The 25,273-nt window shown below is 39.6% G+C and overlaps 1 protein-coding gene across 1 annotated transcript in view; it reads right to left on the bottom strand.

Annotated features, from left to right (window-relative positions):
• Positions 1 to 16,724, bottom strand: part of HEATR1 (HEAT repeat containing 1) — a 34,793-nt gene extending 18,069 nt beyond the window's left edge. Inside the window, exons 1-21 of the mRNA XM_012572573.5 lie at positions 16,592 to 16,724; positions 16,200 to 16,378; positions 14,307 to 14,523; positions 13,260 to 13,401; positions 12,631 to 12,732; positions 11,600 to 11,740; positions 10,827 to 11,038; positions 9,586 to 9,719; positions 8,765 to 8,873; positions 8,313 to 8,423; positions 7,749 to 7,866; positions 6,406 to 6,513; positions 5,900 to 5,995; positions 4,787 to 4,875; positions 4,275 to 4,486; positions 3,891 to 4,012; positions 3,105 to 3,302; positions 2,182 to 2,365; positions 1,770 to 1,918; positions 909 to 1,101; positions 211 to 383 (exon numbers count right to left, since the gene is read on the bottom strand). Coding sequence (XP_012428027.4) covers positions 211 to 383; positions 909 to 1,101; positions 1,770 to 1,918; positions 2,182 to 2,365; positions 3,105 to 3,302; positions 3,891 to 4,012; positions 4,275 to 4,486; positions 4,787 to 4,875; positions 5,900 to 5,995; positions 6,406 to 6,513; positions 7,749 to 7,866; positions 8,313 to 8,423; positions 8,765 to 8,873; positions 9,586 to 9,719; positions 10,827 to 11,038; positions 11,600 to 11,740; positions 12,631 to 12,732; positions 13,260 to 13,401; positions 14,307 to 14,523; positions 16,200 to 16,341 — 2,952 coding nt within the window. The 5' untranslated portion in view covers positions 16,342 to 16,378; positions 16,592 to 16,724. The remainder of the gene's footprint in view (positions 1 to 210; positions 384 to 908; positions 1,102 to 1,769; positions 1,919 to 2,181; positions 2,366 to 3,104; positions 3,303 to 3,890; positions 4,013 to 4,274; positions 4,487 to 4,786; positions 4,876 to 5,899; positions 5,996 to 6,405; positions 6,514 to 7,748; positions 7,867 to 8,312; positions 8,424 to 8,764; positions 8,874 to 9,585; positions 9,720 to 10,826; positions 11,039 to 11,599; positions 11,741 to 12,630; positions 12,733 to 13,259; positions 13,402 to 14,306; positions 14,524 to 16,199; positions 16,379 to 16,591) is intronic.
• Between the last annotated feature and the right edge of the window lie 8,549 nt (positions 16,725 to 25,273).

Below are 25,273 nucleotides of genomic sequence, written 5' to 3'. Positions count from 1 at the left end.
CTCTTCATCTGGAAATAAACCACTGTTAATGCCTCTTAGGTTCTCAGCTCTCTGCATGTAATAAATCACTTGAATGTTTTCACAGATCCTAAAAAAATTATAAATCAGTCCACTATAGGATACAAAATCAATTACCTTCCTGGTTAACTTGATTTCTTTTCTGTGAGATAGAAGCTCACAGCAGCAAACAAAACTTAATTTAAAAAATACCTGTGTTACGTATGTAGGGTCAGATACAATCTCTTCTGCCTTTTGCTCCAAATGCTGAAGGACAGGATGAAATAGAGATTCCTTTATTCCTCTCAAGGAATGGAGGCAGTTGAGAGCAGCCCTTCGAACTTCACTCACAGGACTAACCAAGTTAATTAGCAAAGATACCACCACTGCAAGAAGATTGAGGGAAGGAGGAAAAGAATAGAGCACAATGAGTGGTGAAAATTTTACTGTAGCTGTCCCTAAAGAGGCATCAACATTACTTTGGAATTAAGAAGCCACCTCTTTTCACTGTAAACCTCTGAGGTACATAAAACCAACAAGAGTCTCACAGATGCATGACTCTGAACTTCATCACAGGCCTTATATTCATGTTTAAACTCAGAGTTCATATATTGCTACTGACTGTCACACCCTGAGACTGCATAGACAGTAATGTCCTGTAACTGACTCCTTCAGCACAGCCCTGTGCTCCTTTAACACTTAGAAAATTAAAAAAAAAGTGGCTTCACTTAGGTCAAGCTTGGACTTACAACTGCACCAGTGAATCAGCAAGTCTCAGACAGTACAGCTGAACATAAATAACTTGAGACACCCTTCATGGTATAAAATACAGTGAAATTGCACACAATTAAAAAGCACAGTGATTGAGTTGTAAGATGAGAGACAGACAGACAGATACTGTTTCACTTTACCTGGAGATGATGGTGATAGCAGCTGTTTCTTTTTCTGGCTTGTTTCTGATTCAAGCAGTGCATAGCCAATATACAGAGCCTGAGTCTGTAGCATTGCACTGACTTCATAGTTCAGTTGATTTGAAAGGTTATAACTGTAAGTCCATAAAATGGAAAGGAATTTGAAGAGAACCTCTGAATCTTTTAGATGTACCTTACATTAAACACAATGAAAAAGAGAAAAAAAAAAAAAAAAAAAAAGCACTTGTTTATTTTATTTGGTAAACTACTACTGAAAACATTTGATAAACCACCCCACCCACTTCAAAGGAGTACAGCAAAAAAGAACTTTGTCTCAAAAAATGAGAGATACAGTGTCTTTTGGGAAGAAAAAGTTATTGAGTAAATTATACATGTATACACAAGTTCAGATGTTATTTACATATGCATGTGAAAAACCATGAGATGATGTAATAAGGAAACACAAAATTTCTCCTGGAAGTTTTCCTTCCAGTTTCTGTATTTAAACACTACCAAATTTTACAGAGTAACCCTTTGTTGTGCTACCTGATAGAATCAAAACTTTCTGCTTAAACTTTAGGCTCTTGATCTTGTCCTGCAAATCAGTGTTATGCTTTTAGCTTTGCCTCCACTAGTACATTTGTGTTTTGTTTTTTAACTTTAGTTTTCCATTATTACATTCAATTAGGGTTAAGTAACCCAGCTGAAGCTTACATTTCCACCCCCTCACAGTACTTAAATGCCACAAGCAGTGTTGCATGACCTATTGACCATTTTTTTTTCTCAGCTTTCCTTAAAACTAATGCAACCATGAAATAGTTACTGACACATCATTCAGAGCAACAAATGCAATAATAATACCTTGAATAAGAGATTCATCAATGCTCTGTACTGAAGAGTGTCGCTTCCCTCACTAGCTCCGCTGACAAGCAGGTCAAACAGCCCCAAAAGGAGGTGCAGGTAGTCTTTCCTATCTTGATTCAGAGATTCAGGATTCCACCAAGGTTCCTCTAAAAAATACGGGTTATAATTAAGACACAGCAGGTGCATAGGAACACCCTCAGAAACCAAGAGAAAACAGACATCTCTAGTTAAAAGAGGAGAATACATTTGGTTGATTTCATGTTCACAAGTCAGTAATTTTTACAGATGTCAATAACATAGGAGAAGGTTAGGGAAGCAACACCTCCTTGATTCCAACAACTTCTGAAGGAAAAAAAAAATACTTTATTTTTTCACTGATGCTATCGACAGGCAAAATCTTAACACCTACCTTTTGAAAAAGACAGGGGAGGTTTTAGGCCATTAATGAAGATTTTCAATAAGAACAGGACCATAGCTGACTCCTCTGCATGAGCAGTCTCACCACTGTTGAGTTTTTCTATATATGCACTTAACAAGTCCTTAGGCACCAAAGTTTCCTCTTCTGTTTCAACAGACCAACTTATGGCAGTTTCCTGTGGATGAAAATTGATTTTAATGTATTCTGTCACAATTCCATGCAACAGAAAATGGAAATTTAACATTAAAATTCAGCAACATTTCATTTCCAACCTCCAAAGAGGTATCCTTATGGAGTGAATTACATTTCTCATTTTACATTGAAACTTGCATCTGTAGTTTTAAAACCTATGCCAGCTCTTTCTACCATAATTACAGTGTACCTAAATGAGGTAACAGAAAAGTAAAATATCAGTCTCTCTAAAATATCTCTTTAAAGGGATTGGGAATTGCAGCATTTTTGACAACCAGTTTTAATACTTTGATCTAGCTCTGTTCCAGAAAAAGAATCCATATGTTTCAGATACATGTATATTAAAAAAAAAAAATCATTACTGGAATAATGTGAGGTCAGAATAAATAATTACCATGTGTCACTATGAGTGTATATGTGAGGGGATGTACACACAGAAACATAGCCCTGCTCAAATGGGTTCCTTACACACAGCAAAAAATCTAGACCTGTTTCTCAACAAAATAAGTCAAGAAAATTCCACTGGAAACACACATAAAATGTTAGAGTAATTCTTAATGGCACTATTGCCAAGTGTGTGTTTTTGTTCTGAGAAGAAATGAAGGTGTGATTTTTCACTCCAGGTTTTTGAACTTGGTCTTCAGTAAAAACAATTTTAAAAATCTTCTTAATACTGTTTTCAGAATGAAGAAAATGCCCTCTCCACACTGTGTACATCTTACCTCTGCAGATTCACAAGTTCTGAGATTCTTAATTTTTTTATCCAAGAAACGGAAGACTCTGATAGCCACTGGAAAATACTTTGCCTTCATCTGTGCATTGCAGCAGCACTGAACAAGCACTGCACCAATTATATGAGTAGTTACTTTCTGTCTCACACTGTCAGATTCTGTTTCAGCAACGAGTATGAGGTCATCAACCTTAGAAAAAAGAATGGAAGACAACAAAAATCAGTATGACAGTGGGACTTCACTATGACTAAACGGAACATGTAAATGAAAAATGGTGCAATACTGTTTAGTTTGTATCATAGGTAAAAAGTTACTGTCTGCTGTAATTGTACTCTTTGAAACCTTACAATGCACAAACACCAGTTTCTATGAACTTGTAACTACAGGTATACTTGCTTACTCTCTAGAAATTCTTTTTCAGGAAAGTAAAAATTCCTTGAATTTAGTTACACTAACCATTTGTCAAAAAAGGTAATTACTTATTTTCCTTAAGTTAAGGAAATTTTTTTATATGAATGGTATTGTGGTTTGCTATTTTTATATATATATCTGTAAATAGTATATAAATACATACAGGCATATATATATATATATAAACTAATAGATATAATTTTATATATAACACACACATGTGCATGTATTTACCTAGCAGCTTGATGATAGCATACTAAAGCCTAGAGCAGGCATGTGAAGTTCTTCTATATGACATTTGTTTGATTACAGTCACCACCTGAAAAGTAAAACTTCTCTAAGGTTAGGCTGACATGGTATACTTACCATCTGCAATAGTAAGGAAGGGCTCCCTGACGTCATATTTCCAGAAAGTAGCAGAATAATTTTCTCATTGGCCACTCCAACCAACTCTGCAGACTCGGTAGATTTAATTGCCTCCTCAAGAGCTACTCCAAGGGAAAAAAAAATCAAATAATCGAGGTATAAAATTCACATATTAACATACTGGTGACTCAATAATATTTAGAATCAGTCAGAAACACACTGAACAATTTCCACCTCTTTTCAAAGAGCTTTTTTTAAAATCCATTCACAGTTACAGTATGATACTTGATAGTGACAGCCTGCCTCCAATATGTGTTTAGGTTCAATAAACCTAAACCTGCCACAGGTTTTCTATTATAAAATTAGTTACAAGGAATGCTTTACCTTCTGGCCAGCCTTTCAGTAAAGGATGCAAGGAGCAGAGATCAGACTCTGACAAACACACAGCCATTTTCCAATCTGCAGATTTTGAATTTGCATTAGTGATTACCATAAAAGGTAACAACTGCATTACTGCTGCATCTAACAGGTTTTTCTTCTCTTTCAAAATCTCCTCTTTAACTAAAATTTTTACTGCTTGCTCCAAAACCTTGTACCTATAAGAGAACAAACCGTGTTGAAAACACATTACTCAGTCACATCAGAAACATTTCTTTGATTTGTTCTCTATTCTCCATGGTGATTTTCTGTATCTAAACAGCAGTAAGAACAAATAAGGAATTAATGGAAAATGGTAAGAAAATAATTGGACATCTCTCCTGCAACTCAGCATAGACATAGCATAACAAAAAGCATTTGCAGAGAAACACAGTTTTTAAAGTATTTTTTATAGCTACTTTTTAAAAAATTAATTTGCACAGAAAGAATGTAGACTGAAAAAAAAAGCATGAACATACCATTTTCCATCCTTTGAAAGATCAGCTTTCTGGAAAATGTTCAAAAGACTTGATACTATTACTTCTGGATTGACTTGTTCCCTGAAAGTCTGAACCATAATCAAGAAAAATGAATGAAAATACAATAATATATAAAACAGTCTACCATGTCATAATGGAAAATGCATCTGCTATACCAAGTGGGAACAGAGATCAAACATGACTAACTGCATTCCTGCTGATGTTCATGTAATGAAAATACTATCAGGTGACAAGAAGTAATAAAGCTGCCCAGTATGCCCTCTTGATATGCTGAAGTATGGAGAATTTATTGAATGTGGAATAGTTTGGTAAAACTGATAAGCGATATGCAAACTGTGTTATAATTAAATAAGAATGGCTTTTACTTTACATTCCATCTGGATCACAAAAATAAAAGGCATATTAACAAAAGACACTAAAGTTTAAAGGAGCCGTCACGTACTTCTATTCCTATTTACTGGTGATCAAGAATGAATGAACACACAAGACCAATTCCACTACTACTACTAATATTCTCCACTACTACTAGCAGCAGCCATAAAGACAGACTGTTACTCTAGCTGGAAACAATCAGTACAATGCATACCAGAGTCCTATCCAGTAAACCTGAGCTGGAGCTCAGGACTTTGCCACTATCAACTGACCAAATGACTTGCATATGGAAAAACTCAGCTGAGCACCTCTCACTGGAGTAATGTCTTGTGACTGCACCACTTTCCATCCAAAAGACAGATAGTGTGGCTTGCCTTTTTATAGGAAAACATACAGAATAAGCAGGAAGAGTGCCTCAAATAATAACCAAAGATTTAAGTCGGATTCAGTAGCTACATTAAAAAAAAAGTAAAACAAAATTGATAAATTCACTTCAACTGCCTACACCTTGGTAAGGATCAGGAAGCAGAGATTTGGTGAGAATTTGTGAGATGGCAAACAACAGAAGCCTCCTGTACTTGTGCTGCTTTAGCCTGTTAAAGGATAAAAGTAATGCAATAAGGACACAAGGACAAGAAAGACAACTACACAGAATACAGTCCAGACACACACACACATTCGAGACCACATAAAGTCTTGCATGCCAAAAGACACACTTACCTCCAAAGAACTGAGAGCAGACATCACAACATCTCTGTTGTCATCCTTGAGCCGTCCAAAAATTGCTTCTTCTATGAAAGCCTGATCAAAGCCTTCCTGAAAAAAAAAGGAAAACAGAGTCAAAGGGAGAATAAATCATTTGTCTGTAGAACACTTTACAGGCTTTTAATGAAGTATCTGAATTTTAGTGTAAGAGAAGTGGTAAGATAATCTAAATTAAACCTCATAAGCAGACTAACTTTCAATAACAAAAGAAAGAAAACTAGAAATATTAAATAACTTGGACTTTATGAGAATGTGAGCAGCTAATCAACAAGAAATATATCCAGACTCCAGAATATGGGGAAATGGTGACAGAAGCCTACTGAAAACACTGTGAAAAGCAGTAAGGATGACACAGGCACAGTTTCACGTACCACTCATTTTCAACTGGTAAGTCTGGCAAAAACTTTTTGAAGACATTCTATGTTAAGTTAGTTCTGTAAGTGACAGGTTCAGACACAAACCTTTGAAGTTTCAATAACGTCTTTCAAATGCTGAAGAGCCAAGACCCGCACAGCAGGCTGAGGATGATTCAAACTAAGCAGAAGGGAGGTATCAGAGTCTTCCAGAAACTGAAATACAGATTTCACAGTGACCCCATTGCATGTTAAAAATATTTTAAATATACATAAGGATAATGGGAGACATTCTTATGGTAATTTTTTGTATTAGAAGAAAACCTGCACCATCAATAGCTAGAAAGTTGAACTACAATACAATGATATTGTATAACTGTTTTAAATGACTACATTTCTTCACTATTTCAGACAGTTTTTGGAAGATAGCTTGAAAAGTACAGTAAGCCACAGACACCATTATGTCCTAGAAAAGCATTATGCTTATCTCAGGATTCTGAGAAAGCTCCAGTGACAATGTCAGTGTGACAGAGCACAGATAGAAACTGTTAAAAAGGCATCCCTGCTAGTCCAATTACGTGCGCTTATCTCAGGAACCTTAAGACCTGGAAGAGAGTCATATGCCTTTGTTCTGCATGCCTTGTGTTTCTGTTAATCCACTTGTTACTCAGACATAGAATCTGTGCCTTTGTTAAATCAGTACAGAATTACAGGAAGCGCTTCTTTATGTAGTCTGTCATATTTTCCTAAGTGCTTTCAGTCTTTCAATCATTGCAAACAACAGCCATAATACTAACCAGCTCTTATAATAAATTCCTTGGCCAGATCTGTTGCAGTAATGATTATTCTGTGTTAGGGTGAGTTTCAATTGCTCTTCAGAAATGGCACAGGAAGAACTCTGTGGTCACTCTATTCTTCCCTGTTACCGACTGCAAACATTCATAAAATCAGTGCAAGGAAAGGACCAAGCCATCTTTTCTCAACAGTGATAAAGTTGTTTCTCAGCTTTCCCAAAACAGACACAGACACCTTTGCCACTGACAACATCCTTAAGTAAGGCAAGGCCTTTCGGGCACCACTGTCATCACTATTGACCAGTACAGGGTATGTAGTGGCAATGTTTCTAAGGAAAAAAATTATTGGTAGCAATTGGAGCAGGCGGAAATGTATAAATTTTAACCAGGGAAAAAAGCTCACACTTACGAGTCCTTACTAAAAAAAAAAAAAAAAACAACAACTTAAAAGACCTGATAGCTTTTGTTTTACCACAGTTTTGACCAAGCTCCCCCAACAAAATATTTAACCAAGTTAGGGTAGTTTGTTTTTTTTCCTTTTTTTTGTGGGAATGGTAAACAGTTTGTTTACAAGGAGGAATAGAGAGCAGAACTCTGTCAAAAATCAGCCTTTTGACAGTATAACCATACAAGATCTAGGATCACAATCCTATCTACCTTGTACTTGCCACAGCTTAATGAAAGAGATATAAATTGATGAAAAAGATTTTGGTCAGCCTCATCTGTGCAATCTTCCAGGTGCTTCTCCAACACAGAGTCTAAGGCTTTAGGATACCTGCCAAAAGACAAAACCATCAATACTTTCTGCAGAGGATTATAGAAAAACATGTATTTACAGGAGAAATACAGGGAAAACCAAGGAAACTGAATGCACATGCATTTATCCAAACCAGCTATTTGAAGTGGTTTCGCAAAGGCAATAAACCATTATGTCTTAACACAGATGAACAATTTGCAGACCACTAGGATACATAATGAGCAGAGAAGCTCATGCTACAAAGTAAAGAGCTGTACAAAGCCAGTAGGTCTGCATCCATGTATTACAGTGATAATAAAATATGGACAATCAGTAAAACAAAATTGGGACAGTCTAGGAGTCAGTTACTTCTTTTGTATCTATTTCAGCAAGACTATTGTGCTTACTACACCCAATAATCCGAGATCATTACTGCTATCACCACTCTACACACTGTGGGTCCGTCATAGAAAAATGCAACTTACTTTCTCTCAAGAAGTCTGATGAGAGGAAGGATCTTTTGATTGAGTGCAGCCATTTTGGTGGGATCAGATTCAATCTCTGTACCACGCGAGATAAACTCTTCAAGAAACTTGCTGAAATTACAAACAAAAGGGAAAGCCACCATGTTTTTCATGGTACCTTTTTCATTACTGTTATAAAGCACAGTGCTTAATAGATTAGGATTCATATACATTATTTACTGCAAGTACAGATTTGCTGCTGGCCTCAAGTTTCACTCTGTCCCACTACTATTCCCATAAATGCTAAATTAATAGTTCTTCTGGGTTACTAAATGTTTAAATTTCAAAATCCCCATCTGGACTTAAATCATCAGCTCAGAAAAACATGCTCATATAATGCTAATGCCATTGTCAAGATTTATTATTAAACCAGAAGTGACTGCAGTACTGCATAAGAACTGAAGTCTACTCACGAAGCCAACAGGGAATCTAAATCCTTTTCCAGTGGTATACTCTCAAGAATATTTTGAAGATGTTTGATGTAAATGTCATTTTCCGTCTCTTCAGATTCTTCTTGCTCCTCTAAGGACAATCATAAAAGATGAACTATAGTTAGAGAACAGTCCCCTCATACTGATTAAGGCAAACAGCTTCTACAGGCATCATCCTCTAGTGAACGATGCACACAACTTGAAGACCACAGTGCTCATCCAGCACTAACTCTCTGTGATCCATGAGCAATGCTTTATACCAAGGTCATTAAAATGCCAAAGCCTGGATTGGTGCAAATAAATTCAAGGATGCTTTGGCATGTTCCAGACCTGCTGCTAAAAGCTGTGCAAGCAACTTCCCTAGAGCATTCCTTGGTGTGAATCTGGACCTTTTTAACAAAACAGCTTTCCCAGTCAGGATTCAGCATTACAATGCCACAGTGCAAACAGACTCTCTAGCACAGACACAGGCTACAACTGCATGCCTGCCAGCCTCACTGCCCGAGACTGTTCCCAGGCACATTTAATTCCCTGGGTAAACACAGCTGTCCACTAATTGAACCACATATGGAGTACATGCAATCTACCCAAGATTTCATAGTATTACAATAAACCTCTAATAAGAAAAAAAAAAAAAAAAAAAAAAAAAAAAAAAGGCAAATACACAAAAGCTCAATCAGGTCTTCACAGGCACTGGCACAGTTTAGTTTCAATGGAAGAAGCAATTACACAGCTGTGACATTTACCACAGTTATCCATCCTTAAGGCTGATCCAATTTTACAAAAAATCTGTGCTAACTTACCTGTATCACTTTTCACAATGGTGTGAACAAGGTGAGGCAACAGGTAGCGGAGGAGAGGAGAGATATCATAGCCCGCTGACAGGCCTTGCAAAAGTGTTACCAGTTCTGGGGTTTTGCACAGATAATTAAATGGCCTGCACAATTGAAAGGGGGAAAAATAGAAAAGTATGTATGCTCATCTGGGTTACAAACACTTTCAAAACCATGCAGACTTCATGAGGATTCAATTTCCAGCATCAGGTAACAGCCCCATTGTAAACAAACACTGAAAAGATTCAAAGGGCTCCACTTAATGCCAGATGTTTATTGGCAAATTTAATAGCCAAGAAGAGGGTACTGCCAGCCAAGTTGAGCACAGCTGCTGTAACGGCTCAGTGAACCTACCTACAATTTTTGCAAAACTGGTAGTAAAAGGAAAAATACTTGTATGAATTACAGGAAGAGATATCCTCACACTGCAAGGAGCGTATCTATCCCCCAGAAGCAGCAAAAGGGACGAGAAGTAATCGTGCAACGACAGATCCTCTGAGGAGAAGCCATTTCCCTTTCAGCTCACACAAAGCTTCATCTTGTCTCCTTTTACATCCACCTGGCTGGATGCTGCATAATATAACAACTTCACACCTGAACTTTTTAACCTATGACAGTTCAAGTATCTGGAAAGTAATCACTCTATATATCCCTCATAAGACTTTTCCTATTGGAATACTCCTCTCTGCCAGCAAGCAAATGCCCTGTATCATGTGGGACTATGTTCACATGCACGTTACCAGCACAAGCCAGCTGTGCCAGATGGGTGGGAACCTACCACATGAGCCTCCAGGAGAACACCTCACCTGAAGTGAGACCAAACAAGTGGTGGTATAGAAGCACTTATGCTTCAGGTGTTAAACTATGCCAACTCAAAGCGCTTCCATTGAAGGGATGGAACATCTTTGCACTTTCCAGAAAACCTCTTACTTGACAGCGCTCAGTTTTGCACACTGACATCAATCCCTTACTAAGAGAAGAAGCAGAAGGACCAACAGATGACCAGACTGCACCACTGAGACTCCTCTGCTGCAGTGAGCATACAAATTTTCAAAGTAAGCCAAAGGAACTTGCAAGCCCTTTGCAATGTCAACTACCAAAACTTCTGACAGGGAAGTATCCCTTTAATGATGAAGATATAAAAATTTCAAATTATCAAAGCACAGGTTGGAATTTTAGAAAGTGGGAAAATCTGATTCATGTAGACTTACTTTTCCCCAAGTTTATCTCCTTTCTGAGTTTGCAGAAGTAGGTTCAAGCAAGCCAGCCCATCCCTGACTAATGAGGGCACTTTCAATAATGTCTTGCTTATCTGTACCATCAAGGAATGCACCAAGGAAGTCTCCACTGTCACTTTTACTGTCATCTGGCAGATTATCATGTATGTTGCAGCTCTGTAATCCTGTACAGAGGATTTCAAGCCCTAGAAAATGAGATAAAGGTGAATTTTCAACACAGAATAACATAAAAGAGTACATTAACATAAAAACAGTTTTTATTCTGACATCCACGGAATCCCACTATGTTCTTTTTCATGTGTTAGTGTTTAAGGTATCTATAAATTAAGCTTTGAAGAAGCAAAAGCTGTCATGCAGGGTCCAGAGATAAAGAAGACAGATTTATTAACTAGTGCTCTGTTTGTTGACAAAACAACAATTGTGGACAAGAGAGGCTATTAAACCAGGCTGTTTACCCTGACACCATTTCCTCATGGTTTAGCATGATAAATCTCAAAGCAAAGACATTCTTCAAACTGTGTATCCACTTCTCACAGCTCCATTCCTCATGCAGAGTAGCAAACAGCTCCTAAACTGCTCATCTGAGGTGTGAAAAAACATTATTTCCCTCACCTGCCTGAGGTTTCAAACCAGGCTGAGTGGGTACAGTATGTACCACACAGGATGTCTCTCTTGGATGTTATCTGCAGATGCACATCTGCAGAACATGTCTTCATCACACAGGAGGGAAACAGAGCTTCACCTACCTTTTGGACATAAGGCAGCAGCAGAGAGACCATAGTGTCTGTTATCTTCTCTGCAGCTCCAAGAGCTGACACAATGGTGGAAGCATAAAACACAAGGAGAACTCTCAGTTGAGCTGAGTTGCCAGGACACTCTGAAAAGACCTGGATCACAGAAAAAAATCAGTTGTTCAGACATCAGGGCAAGTGGAAATGCACATATGGCTTCCCTCAAACCACCAAAATCTTAGAACTCTGGCCTGCAAGATCCAGCAGTTCCTGCTGGCACAACTGAACTCATCTCCTCTCATAGCAGCAACCCTTGCCAGAGGTTACTGCTCCTCCTCACAGACACGGCAGATGGAAATGGGTGCAGATGTAGTTAATCAGAATAAGGCAGCCAAAATCACTTGTGATCCTGGTGTACTGCTCAAGACTCAGAGCTGGACTGCCAAGAAGCTAAATGCTTAACCCCTCCTTCTACACCTGTGAATAAACTCTGTTACTGTGTCTGCTTTGCTTAGTTTGACAGCAGATGCATCCCAGTTCTCTAAATAGCTGGATCTGTCATACATCTTACCCTTCTGAGACTACAGAACTAGCCCTATATTTGACATTAGCTGAAATATACAAAAAAATTTGCCCACCTTCTAACATCATCAATTTCAAAGTGTCACTAATTTTTGAAGGTGTGTATTAAAAACACCCATGACAACCCCCAGAAGACACATGGAAATTCAGAGCACAGTTAAAGACTAATAAGAAGAATGAGTTTATGGAAGAAATTAAGACAATTAATTACCCTAAAGCAACACAGTAAATAATACAGTATGGCTAAATTGTTTTGTCATGGCTCATTGATTCTCAGCCACTTTCTTATAAGAAATTCTGACAGACTGTAATCTTCACAAATTCTAATAAGAAATCCTCATATTGTTTACTGAATTATTTTACTCTTTGATATACAGTTCAAAATATTAAGAAATAGTACACTACTATAAAAACATGGGGAAGACAAAGTGACAACAAACAATGTTCTAGAATAAATGAACAACCTTCACAGATTTTGCCACCAGCCTGCAGATGAAATCCATGAAGCCCAGGTCTTTGTAGCAGTGTGTAATGACAGTACCCCTTGCCAGTGGGACGCCAGGTTTCTTTACACAGTGAAAAAAAGTAAAGTTAGAACACTCAGAGTAAAGCGAAGCACAGAAAGTAAAAATTTATTATAATCTCTGTATTAATCCTCCTGATCAGTTAACACTGATTAAACTGAAATAAGAAATGGATTTCCACACACTGCTCTAGAATGTTTTGTGTCTACATTAGGACATAATAAAGAGTTTTACATTTAAGCTACATGCAAATAAACATAAATTTTAGTAATTGATGTATCTTCCTAGCAGTAACAAATACTTTCACCTTAAAAGCATGCCTTAACTTATCCAAAACAAAGAGTAATTATTGTCAAAGCTTTTTACTATCAACTTCACCTTCAAAGAAAGATAGGAGAAACAACATGTGGGCATCCAGGCTCCGCTCCTGTAATTAAACCTTTCAGTACAGTTCCACAACTAACCATGTAAATTGGTGGACCATATTCATAAGCAGAGTAGAAGAGTCAAGATATTATTAAATAAAGTCCTTAAAGGTCCTTCCATCTTGTATCTGTTAAATACTTTACCCGTATTGGATCCATCCAATGCCACTTATGAGTTGGGCTTTTTATATCTATAAGCTGAATAACTCTCACAAATAGGTTAGTCTCATGATATGGCAGAACACAACCAATCAAACTGTCTTGATTGTAGAGATGAATGTGAAATCTAAGGAAAAGAACATACATATGTAATTAAAAGGTATCTGGAACCCAAAAAGGAAAAAAAGACCCCTCCACATTCTTCTCAGAATACTTTGTTTACTTGCTTTTAAGCAAGACCTGACATGGTTATCATACTGACTCAGATCTATGGTCCACCAACAGTCCAGGAACTCAAGGTAGCCTGTATTTGCTAGAAGAAAAAAATAGTGCTAGCATATTTTTTCCTCTCACTATCAACAATTTTATGTCCCTGTATGACTTAAAGTTACCTTAATTTCTTCTGCACAGATTTCAGTATTATACCAGATGTTACAATAATCTAGTATCGATCTCTCAGTACAATACAGTTATAGAAAAATTGTGATTCAAAGAAATATGTATCAAGAAAATCACACACTCTTTCATTATAAGAAGTACCGCACTTTCTCCATTTGGATAGGTTAATTTATATAAATAAACATAACACCACAAATTACTTCATTGTTTTTTCTTCACACCTTCACAAAACCTTGAAATAAGAATAGTTAGGGTTCATGGTTCAGTGTTAATATCAAAACTTTGCTATTTTAAAAAGCCCACTTCTAAAAGCACAATATAGAAGTGCCTCTCTATGTGCCCTGTAAGAGGCCTAGGGCTGGGCAACTTTGGTGAAAGCCAGGTATGGAAGTAATTGCTTTTATACAGAGTACCATGACAGATCAAAATAATCACAAAAATTTATCAAAAGACAAAAAATCTCATTGGCAAAAAAGAGCATCTGGCCCCATAAGGACTAAGTCTAAATAAACATTATTAACATTTTAACCTATTTTCAGAAAGTTAAATTATTCAAAATTTTTCTCATTGTGGAAAAGTAAATCTTGCATTTCTAGCCTTATCTATTGACATGTAGGATATTCAGTGGATTACCTCTGAATCAGCCATTCAAGGCACTTCTGGGCTGGCTTAAGCATAAAGTACGGGGACAGGTGAATGAGGAACAGTGAAATATTCTTATCCAGCTGCTGATTTACTGCTTTAGTCTGAACACTGCGTTCAAGGCCTTTGGATGTGGAACTAAACAAACTGGACTGGAACTCTTCAAATGAAGGATCAATGCCCATCAGCTCTTCTAAGCCAGTGCATCCTGTGCGGGAAAAAAAATAAAAATGGGAGGACTGCTTTTAACACAACAGTTTTGTTCTGCAGTCCCAACTACTAACCTGCTCACTGGCATATCCAACTTTTTTGCTATACTGGTACATGCCATCCGCACCAAGCAAACCAAAGCAAGCAGTAAAGAGGCCTAAGACAAAAACCTTTGATATACTTAAACTATTTCTCAACTGACAAAGTAAAACACAACTATCAGCAGAGTGCTCTTGCAGCAGTGAAGGCCAGCAGCATCCTGGGTTGTGCTGTGCCTGACAGCATGGCCAGCAGGCTGAGGGAGGAGGGAACTGTCCCTTCCCTTTGTGAGCTGCAACTGGAGCCCTGTGTGCAATTTTGACATCGTCAGTAGAAGAAAAACATTTCTAGATGTGAGTTCAGCAGAGGTATGCTGAGATGGTCTACGGGCTGGAAAGCAACATACAAGGAAAAAGAGGAACTGTTCAGCCTAGAGAAGAGAGTCAAAAGGAAATCTTCCTGCTGTCTGCAGCTACTTAGCAGAATATAGTGTGGGTTATCAAGGAGATAAAGCTAAACTCTTCTCAGAGATGCACAGTGGAAGGATGGAAGGATAAGAGATGCAAGCTGGAACATAGGAAACTCAAACTCAATGTATAGATTTTATTTTTTCTAACAGTGGAATGATCAAATACTGGATCAGAGGTCCAACACTGGATAAGAGACCATAAAAACTCCATCCTCAAACTCAGCCATGCAGTTCTAGAGCAATTATTTAAGAAACCAAAAAAACACATTGTGCTGCATCAAAGATATGTATCTACAATCCTGATACTTAAAATGAAAACATGATATCAATCTGTCTGGTTTTAGAAAAAAGCTTTCTTATTCAACAGTATCAAATTCCCAGATAAAATTTTACACAAAAATGGAAAGGGATAGAGCATAAAGAATTTGAAATGTGCCAACACTGCAAAGGCTACACATTTACATTATTTGTGACCATAACATTACCCAAGAGCAGGGCATCAGCATGTTTTCATTAAACAAGAATTCATGTCAGAAGGCACATTGGGAGATTTCCAGTCCCAGACTCTGCTCAAAGCAGGGTTAAAAGGGTCTCCAAAATTGGACCAGGCTGCTTAGGGTATTATCCTGTCAAGAGTTTTCAAAAAAGTCACTTCTTCTTTTTCCCAAGCACAATCTCCCCAGACAATCTTGTTAACTGCTTGACTGTCCTCACACTGAAAAAACTTTCCCTTCTGTCCAGTTTTAACTCCTATTCTTTCAACTTACTGCCACTGTCTCCTGTCCTCCAGCCATACATGTCTGGTGCGTCTTCTGGGAACCTCCTCACAGGTAATGGCCTATGAGACCCATCCAAAGCCTTCTCTTCTCCAGACTGAACGAGACCAGAGACATTCCTCTCATTAACTTTCCCTTATTGGGCAAATTCTCCACTCCCTGAGCATCTTGGTGATCCCTGACTCTTCCTCTTCACCTTCCTTATGTGCCCAGCAACGTGCTCGTAGAGGCACTGCTCCCTGGTTTTCCCAGGGACTGGAGTGATGCTGACTAGCCGGCAGCTTTTCGAACTATTCTTTTGGCTTTTTTTGAATACGGGTATGCTTTTCCTATTTATATTCTTCCATCCGTTTTTTGGAGTGTTTTTAAAAGCAGCGCAGCCAAACTCACCGATGGCAAAAAACGTGTCCCTGTCAATAGTGGCGGCTTCCTTGCAGGTGAAGAGCAGCGATGCCACCTCGCTGCGGTCCAGGAGGCTGGGATCGTTCTGGGGAAGCGCCAGCCGCTTCAGCTGCTCCGCCAGGGACGTCATGGCTCGGCGTTCCGGGGAAAGGAGCCTCCGGAGAAAACTGGGGGAAGAAAACCACAGCAGGCCCGCCGATCAAGCAGCCGCACGCAGCCAGCCGCCTCTCCGGCCCCGGCGCGGCCCCGCTGCCGCTCGCGGCGCGCACGTGTGGCCAGGCCGGGCCGGGCCCGCCGGGAGGAAGGGGACAGCGCCCGGCGGTGACGCCTGTCCGGGTCCCGATCCCTATCCCGATCCCGGTCCCGGTCCCGCCACCGACCTGGCTGCCGCCGCTCGCCGCCGGGCCCACGTGGGCTGCGCGCGCCGCTGACCCGGAAGCGGCTGTCCCGGGGCTCGGGAAGTGCCGGGCCAGGAACGGCCCCGGCACCGAGAGCCGGCCCGGAGCGGCGGGACTGGCCTGTGTCGGGAATAGTGTGGCCAGGGAAGGGATTCTCAGGTCCTGTGCCCAGTTCTGTGCTCTGCAGTGCAAGAAGGACATTGAGGTGCTGGAGCGAATCCAGGGAATGGCTGCAGAGCTGGGGAAGGGTCTGGGGCACAAGTCCTGTGAGGAGCAGCTGGGGGAGCTGGGGTGCTTAGCCTGGAGAAAAGGAGGCTCAGCGGGACGTGGGCCTTCTCTGCAACTTCCCAAAAGGAGACAGTAGCCAGGTGGGAGTTGGCCTCTTCCTCCAAGCTGCAAGTGGAAATGGCCTCGAATTGTGCTTGTTTGGATTGGATATTAAGAATCATTGTTTTACCATAAGGGTCAGGCACTGGAACTGAAGGGAAGTGATGGAGTCACCGTCCCCAGAGGCAGACAGAATACACGTAGATGTGGGATTTAGGGACATGGTTGAGTGGTGGGCTTGGCAGTGCTGGCTTAGAGGTTAAACACAATCTTAGAGGTCGTTTCCAACCCTGATGATTCCATGATTGAGCTGAGTATGTGACACCTCCAGGAGCGGCCGTGTCAGCGTGTGGCTGGTGTCGGTGAGGGCAGCAGCTGTTGTGGCCATTGTAGATGGTGTCGCCCATCCAGGCAGTGCCTCGCAGAGCCGTGTCCCTTTGGAGGCCCAGCCTGCCTGCAGTGAGGCAGCAGCCAGCCCAGGCACCAACCAGGGTGGGAAGGCAGCAGCCATGGAGAGATGGAGACACCTCAGCATGGCACGGCTGCTGCTGGCTTTGTGCTGAGCCCAACAGCCTGGAGTGGGGATCCATCAAACATCTCTTCACAGAGAAGAGATGGAACGACTAGAGCAACTAGAGTTGTTCTACTCTAGGATTTTTCCATATCTGGAGTGAGTGAAGTTAGGGAAAGTGCAGGACTCCCATGAGCAGAAAGTATTGAAAGCTGCAGTGATGTGTGTGGGCTAGATCCTAGCTGCAGAGCCACAGAAACATGTAGACTGGAAGAGTCCTCTAAAAGCCGTCTGATTCAGCCCCAGAGCAGGGCCAGCTTAGAGCATTTTGCTCATGGTTTTGCCCATTTGTGTTTGGAATATCTCCAAGGGTGGAAACTCCATGGCTTCACTGAGTCTCTCATCCAAGATTTGGTTAACCTCAGACAAAAATTAAATTTCTGATGTTAAAACCTGTGACGTCTCCCATCAGTTCGCATTCAAGGTTGAAGGGTTCTGCACTTGGAAGTCGTTGCACAAGGCCATAAAGGGAACATGGCTCGTGAAAACCAAGAAAAGCCTGACTCAAAAATCAGAAATAAAATTTATCCCAACTGATGCCAGCGGATGGACAAAATGATACCAAAGATAACAATTCCAGCACCAGTTCTATGAAGTTTCATAGCTATGACAGAAATAACAGATTTGTTTGTAAGGCTGCTGTATTTGGCAATCATTTAACATGCAGTAGAAATACAAAATGCTGGTTTTATTTAAGAAAATTTATTTATTAATAGAATTATTTAAATGCTTAATTTTATCCATTGTAAGCATCCCCTGATTTCAACATTTTGTTATTCCTCTCTGATTTTTCTTTGCTTGGGTTAAAGCATTGTAGGTGTGGCAGCAGAGAGAGGAAATGCAGCTGGATGTCTGTCCAGCTCTGTGCCTGATGATATTTACTGGTGCCTTGTTAGAGAGTGTGTGTTAACTCTGTGTCATGGTCCTGCTGACATGGTATGATCTGGATGTAATCACAGCAATTGCTGAGCTGGTAAGAGTTGCTACCACTGTAGTGTCAAAGTGTTTGTAGGCTATAAATGATTTAACAGGAACTTATATTATTTTTCTGATGGTTCTAATACTTGAGATTCTGATCACCTAGCAAAGGAGCTGGCTGAGAGTGGTGCAAACCAAAAGGCCAGTCTTACTGCACTTTTTCACATCCCCTGTAGCTTCTCTACATCCTTTTCTTTCATGAAACTTTCATGTGGTCTTACTTTTAGCATAACTTATAACCTACAGAAACATGCATGTTTACATGTCTAAAAATACCAAACATTAGAATATCTATTGCAAGGGGCAGAAAATTGGTTCTAAACCAAGAAAACTAGTCTTGTTTGGTTTTTTTTTAGCAATGAGGTTCATTATGTAAATATTCTAGCCAGAAAGATAAACTGGAAGTTGTAAATGCTGGAATGTGTTCCAGTTCTGTTTTTTTTTCCCATGGAGAACTGCAAAACTTTTATACCTTTGTGCTTTTTGTTCCATCCTTGTTTGGTTCCAGAGTAAAGCTGGGATTTCCTTTGGAAGTTAATTGGAGGAACAGAGACACCTTCTGCAGAAGGAAAAATATTTATTCTTGATTTGATTATAAACAAGTGTTTTATGGAAAAATATTAGCTCAGAAAGTCTATTAGGAAATATGCTTAGTTGGCATTGTAATTAGCCAGTGTTGAAGCTGAGCTTCATGAAGAGTTGCTCTATGCTGGACTCTAAAGAGGTGCTTTTTTGAACTGAAATCCAAACCTGTTTCAAGTAGTCCCCTTATTTTCTCATCACGTAGATGGTCTGTGTAGGTGAAATTCTCATAGCCCCAGTGCAGCTGAGATCACCTCTGCTGATGGCTACTAATAAAGTGTAGGCACACTGTGGTAATTGGGAGTGGGGCTGTGGCCGAGCCTCATCCCCAATGGGCTGCAGCTGTGAGGAGCAGGTGAGCAGCACTGAAGGAAATGAGACCTGGAGTGCCCAGGTGCACTGACCATCACCAAAGGGAGCAGAGGGCACACAGGTGCAGGGCATGAACATGAGGGGTATGAAAGGCTGGGCTAACGACCAGGAGGAGCAAATGCTTGTAGCCTTCTGAAGTGATGTGGTGCTGCTCTGTATGGGCAGCTACTTGAAGCCTTCTGATGTGGTATGGTGTTACCCTGGGTGACTGCTTAAAGCATTCTGAAACTGTATGGTGCCTGTCTCTACTGCACCATTAAACTGCATTTAAAAGAATCTATTGCCTGTTAAAATTCTTAATGTCTTAGAATATAAATTGTTATATGCTAATTTTTAATTGGGGAGAAAGGTGATGTGTTTCAAGCATTTTCTGTAATTTATTTACTTGTAAGTATTGGTATGCTTGAAAAGGTTTGATTGAGAACAATAAACACTATGAAATTTTAAGTGTTCTTTGCTTTTGTAAAAATACTGCTGCTAAGTTTGTGGTACTTTTAGAGAAAATATAATGGATGTCTTTATATAGATAGAGGTCTAGTCTTTATATTCTTTTTCTTCCAACTGACCTCACCAGCTGTATATTGAGCAGACCTTCATCTACCCTGGTAAGTAATGCAGCCCAGCAGGAAGAGATTTGTAAAATGAAGTAGTGCTGAGGAACGCTCATCACGCTGTGCATTTCAGAGGTTTTATGCAGACCAGATTGTGTTCTGTCTGATCAAACCCCTGTGAGCTGCATTCCCGGATTGCATCTTTCTGTTCTGGCTTCATTTGCAAGCAAGAGGTGGGAGGAATTTCACATAGAGAGGAAAAAGGAATCTCTTCTGATTCCCTTTGAAAGGAAAAAAAGGGAATGCTTACTAGTGTTCAGTTGTAATATGTCAGAACAAATGTGAAGGGATTGAGTGCTACCTATGCAATTTACTGTTTACATACCAAATTACTGTGCTTCTATTAATGCTCTTAAGCATTCTCAAATTGTTATTGATTAATATGATACTTCTTTTTTCCTTCTTGCACCACCTTCTGTAATCTAATGAGCCACCATGATAAACAACTCTGAAGCAGATAGAAGAAGGCCGCCTTCCCTGTGCTTCCTATCACTTGCTAATAATCTTGGTACGTTCCCTGACATTTCCCTATGCCATTTCTAATTGGGAATGTGACTGGCATTTAAAATACAATTTGATTGCAGCATACTGAAGTAATATTAAAACCTTCCTATGTTATGCAAAGTTTGTCACTTTTTCAGAGTGTATGAAGTTCTTTAATGTTTTAAGCAAAAGTAGGTGTTAACAAATCCATGTGTTTAATATGGGTTTGTGGCTGCTGATTGAACTGTAAACCCATCTGTGTTTCAGAGCAGTGGCTTGAACATCTTGTTCACCCAAGGTAATCTCATTGTCAAGGAATATGTTTTGTTTCATTGTTGGTTTTAGGAGGCATGCTGAAATTTTGTGGTTTGGGAGACTGCAGTTAAATCTCCTACGCTGAGAATTTGTTCTTAATTCATGTACCTATTTGCTCCCTATTAGAACATTTTCATTTATAAGAATACACTTGTGGTCTCTGAATTTATAGAGTTACTGTGATTATGAGGAAGAACTGTGCTTTATTTTGTTGTCTAGGCTGCTTTAGTATATTTTACTCTATTTTCAGTTCTTTCTGTGCCCCGTGACAATGCAGCAGTCACCCTTCACTGGTGGGCATTGTGAAATGATGAGGCAGTACCTTTCTGCAGGGTACATGTTTATAAGGCCTCGAGGCTATTATTCCTTTGGCGAAGCTTTTGCTAAAAGCAAAGAGATAGGAGCTGTTTTGTCCTATAGCAATGCACAGATCTAAAATGAGGGAGGTAAGATTTATTTTCCTTTTTTTTGCTTTCTCCCATAAGGGCTTGATATTTTTACTCTTGCATCAGTGAAACTCAGGAGTAATTCTGATGAGGTCAGTGAAGCTGTATGAGTATGCAGCTGGGGTAACTAGAGGCAGACAAAATCAAGCACAATTCATAGAATCACTGAATAGTATGAGTTGGAAGGGGCCTTATAGATGATCTAGTTCCAACCTCCCCACCTTGGGCAGGGATACCTTTCACTAAACCAGGTTACTCATCCAACCTAGCCTTTAACACCGTCAAAGTTGAAGCATTTACCACTTCTCTGGGGAGCCTGTTCGGTGCCTAACCACCCTCACATTAAAGAACTTCTTCCCAACATCTAATATAAACCTACCTTATTTCAGTTTGAAGCCATTCTCAATGTCCTGTCACTACAGTTCTTGACAAAAAGTCCCTCTTCTGCTTTCCTGTATCCTCCTTCAGATACTGGAAAATTACTGTTAGGTCTTCACACAGCCTTCTCTTCTCCAGGCCGAACAGGCCCAACTATATCAGCTTGTGTCCTGTTACCAACTTTGTGGCCCTCTCTGGGTTTGCTCCAGCAGTTCCATGTTTTTATGTTGGGAACACCAGAGTGGGATGCAGCACTCCATCTGAGAGTCTCATAAGCACAGGGTAGAGGGGCAGAATCCCCTTGCTGGCCATGCTGCTTTAGATGCAGCCAGGGATTCAGTTGGCTTTTTGGGCTGTGAGTGCACGTTGCTTGGTCGTGTTGAGGTTTTTGTCAGCTGTCGCCACTCGATGGTGGCTGAGGTTACAGAGAGTTGCAGTTCTCACTATTGGATTGGGTCTGAAGGAAGAATAATTCTTGAGTTGAACTGAAGGGCTGGAAGAAGTTTCCTTGCTAGGCAGTGCGTCCAGCACATCATTGACTTACTGACCACTGTGGGAGGCAGTGTCATGATTTCCTTGAAAATGTACTGTTGCTTCCCCCAGCCATAAATTCTCATGTTTAGCTGCATTCCAGATCTAATAATAAATAGAAACCCTTTAGATAGGGTGATGGAAGAAGCTGTTTTGGGAATTTTACTGTATTAAAGGCTTTCTGATATGGTAACATAGACTAAAGGCTTTTGAATCAAAATTGCTGTAAGGGAAGCTTTTAAATATATATCCTACATAAGGATAAATAAGCAAACTAGCTTTGGCTATACACATGCAGAGAAAGAATAATCTTGAAAAGATTAGGTAATAATCATCTTTGTAAATCCTTTTGTATCCATGTGAGGTAGTCTAGTTTATCCTAGGAGCATCAGGGAGAATATAAACAATGGAAGAAAAAAGCTGTCCTTTCAGTGCTGAGCTGGTTGATGAATTGTGGCTTTTTGATTGTGTAAAAAGTCAGCTATAATATGTTGGATTATAGAGTCTGCATAATAGTCGTGATGAAAAGTAAGAAAATGTCTCTCATGATTGCTGTGAATGTGTAGTCCTTTGTCATACTCTGATGTTTCTTAGCCTGGGGAATACAATACTGGGTGTATAAATTAACTGTTTATTATTATGAAAAGGTGTCTGTGCCAAACAAGCTGCTGAGAGAGTAGGTGTTATACATCTACTTTGTGGTAGTTGTGAGTCACATTGCTCAATGCATTGGGAGAACTTGGTAATTGGAGCGTGTCAATGTGGCCACTGGGGACTTGGGTGTAATGGGTAAGTGTTGTGTACTCGGCAGGTCTCATTGTTCATAGCAGGGCTGGAAACAGGAGAAGAGATGATAAACTGAAGGATGGGAAGGAGGAAGACGTGATCAATAGGGGACATGCCTAACACACTTTTCTTACTGCAGTGTACAGTCTTGCTATCACCTCCTTCAGTTGCCTGTTAATCAAGCAACTGACAGATATTGGAGCAGCAGCAGATCTCACTCACCCATTCCTGACCTGTAGTTGTTCAAACCTCTGTTTGCTTGTCAGCCAGGCACTTGTGTCTTTTTAAAAATGTTAAGATGCATTGCAGCTCTTTCCCTGAAGAAGAAATAGTGTTATTCCTATCTGGATGCACTAAATACAAATTTTAGCCTTTTTCCCAGGCTGGCCACTGAAGTCTGTGCTGCTTTAATTTCTTTTGTCCCAGTCACTGCCAGTCAATGGGCCTTTTCTGTAGCTGATTTGAACTTCAGAGAGCTCACAACTTTATATGATAATTCCTGAAAACAGGTGTGATCCACATTCAGTAGCACATGTTTATTTGCCGGTTTTGCTGTTCAGTTATATTTTGTTTATTCATGTTCTAAAGTTTATTTTACATATTTTCTGTGTAGGAATGTGTTATGTGTTTATGTAATGACTGGCACTGTAAACACTGAAAACCAGAACCTTTTAAAAATGTTTGTGTATGTATATATGTATACATATATGAGAGATATTAATACTGTTACATTTTAAAAGTATTAAAGGGTCAGAAAGCGTGTTTTCATGATACCAAGTCACACAGAGTATCTTCAGTCACAAAAATCCCCCCTTTTTTTTAGTGTTTCAGTGCCGCTTAAAAAAATGTTCAGCTTTTGTATTTCATTCTTTCATTTTTCTTTTCACAATACATGCCCTTATGTATTGTGGGGATTCTTGGAGGGGAAAAAAACCCTGTTATTAGAAGAAATAGTATGTTAGATGAGGGTGTGTATCTGAGTTTTACTAATAAGCCTACATCTCCTGATCTCCCAATTACTAGAGGCATCATGTTTTCAGATTTAAAAAGTGGCCCTGCTGTCTCTGTGCCTTGCAGCCTTGCATGAACTAGTCTTAACAACTGGCAATGTTCTAGATAATTGCTAACAGCTCTTACTGACAACTGCATGTCAGTGGTTTCTCCTCTGTCTCTTACTTTCTGACACTCTGCCTGCACTGTCCATATTGGGGACTAAAGGGAGTTCTCTACAGAGAAACTACTTCAGAGATATCTTAGAGACCCTGTGATATCAGAGGCAATTCCTTGGATACAAAGATGAGGGTAATGTTTCTACACAATGCTTGACAGGCCCTTAGCTTAGGGCAGGGAAGGCAGTCTGGGCTTGAACATGTAGTGGAAAGGAGTGTGGAGCACTGAGAAATGGGTGCTTCTGGCACTGATGCTGATACATTTATTTTAAATAAGCCTGGTGGCAAAGCACTTCCTGCTGCAATACTGTCAAGTACTGTATGGGAGTGGTTACACTTCAGAGTCTTTCTCTCTTTACTTAGTGTGATCCCTTTGGTCTGCATTACCTGCTGATTCTTAATGGTATGGTGATGTATGTGGCTCATTTTAACTTCCAGAGGGGCAACAAAACACTTTAAACTATCTATGACTAATTTAGTCAAAAGTATAGTCTGTGTTAGAGTAACACATTTAATGGCTCTTGTGTGTGAACTGTAACAGACAGATCTGAGCTGCAAAACATGTTATTTCTTGAGCAGAAGCTGTAGGAGTTATGCAACTGCTGGGCTGCATTTGGAAGCCTTTAGTGCTTTTCTTGACATTGTGCATGAATTGTCTTCCAATTCAGAACCCATTTATAATTACTTAATTTATACTTTATTTATAATTAGTTGTAGTGCAGTTATCTTAAAAAAACATCAAGATCACAATTTAATTAATGGTGGACTGTGCCAGATTTGAGTTTTCCAAATGTTTTGTATGTATCAGAATGCAGACTTTATTTGCATAGTCACAAAATTTTTTCCCCAGAAACTGTGCTTTGTTCAGTATACTGTATAAGCAGTGCTCAACACCATTATGATTTTTCTTCTTTGTTCAGCGAATGTTTGTTGCACTCAGCTGGAGCATGTTCCCAAATATATAATTTATGGTTTTCTGCTCTGATCATCACAGTATTTGTACTTGTCTTCAAGTATTCCAAACTTATCTGATTTTCACATACTTTCTTATACTTCACAGTATTAGTATTATTCTTGGTCTATAGACAGAAAACTGAGGCACATGCTCCAAACTG

The sequence above is a fragment of the Taeniopygia guttata genome, chromosome 3 (assembly GCF_048771995.1).
Source record: "Taeniopygia guttata chromosome 3, bTaeGut7.mat, whole genome shotgun sequence".
Lineage (NCBI taxonomy): Eukaryota > Metazoa > Chordata > Aves > Passeriformes > Estrildidae > Taeniopygia > Taeniopygia guttata.
Note: the sequence above shows the minus strand (reverse complement) of the source record. Positions and strands in the feature narration are given on the sequence as shown.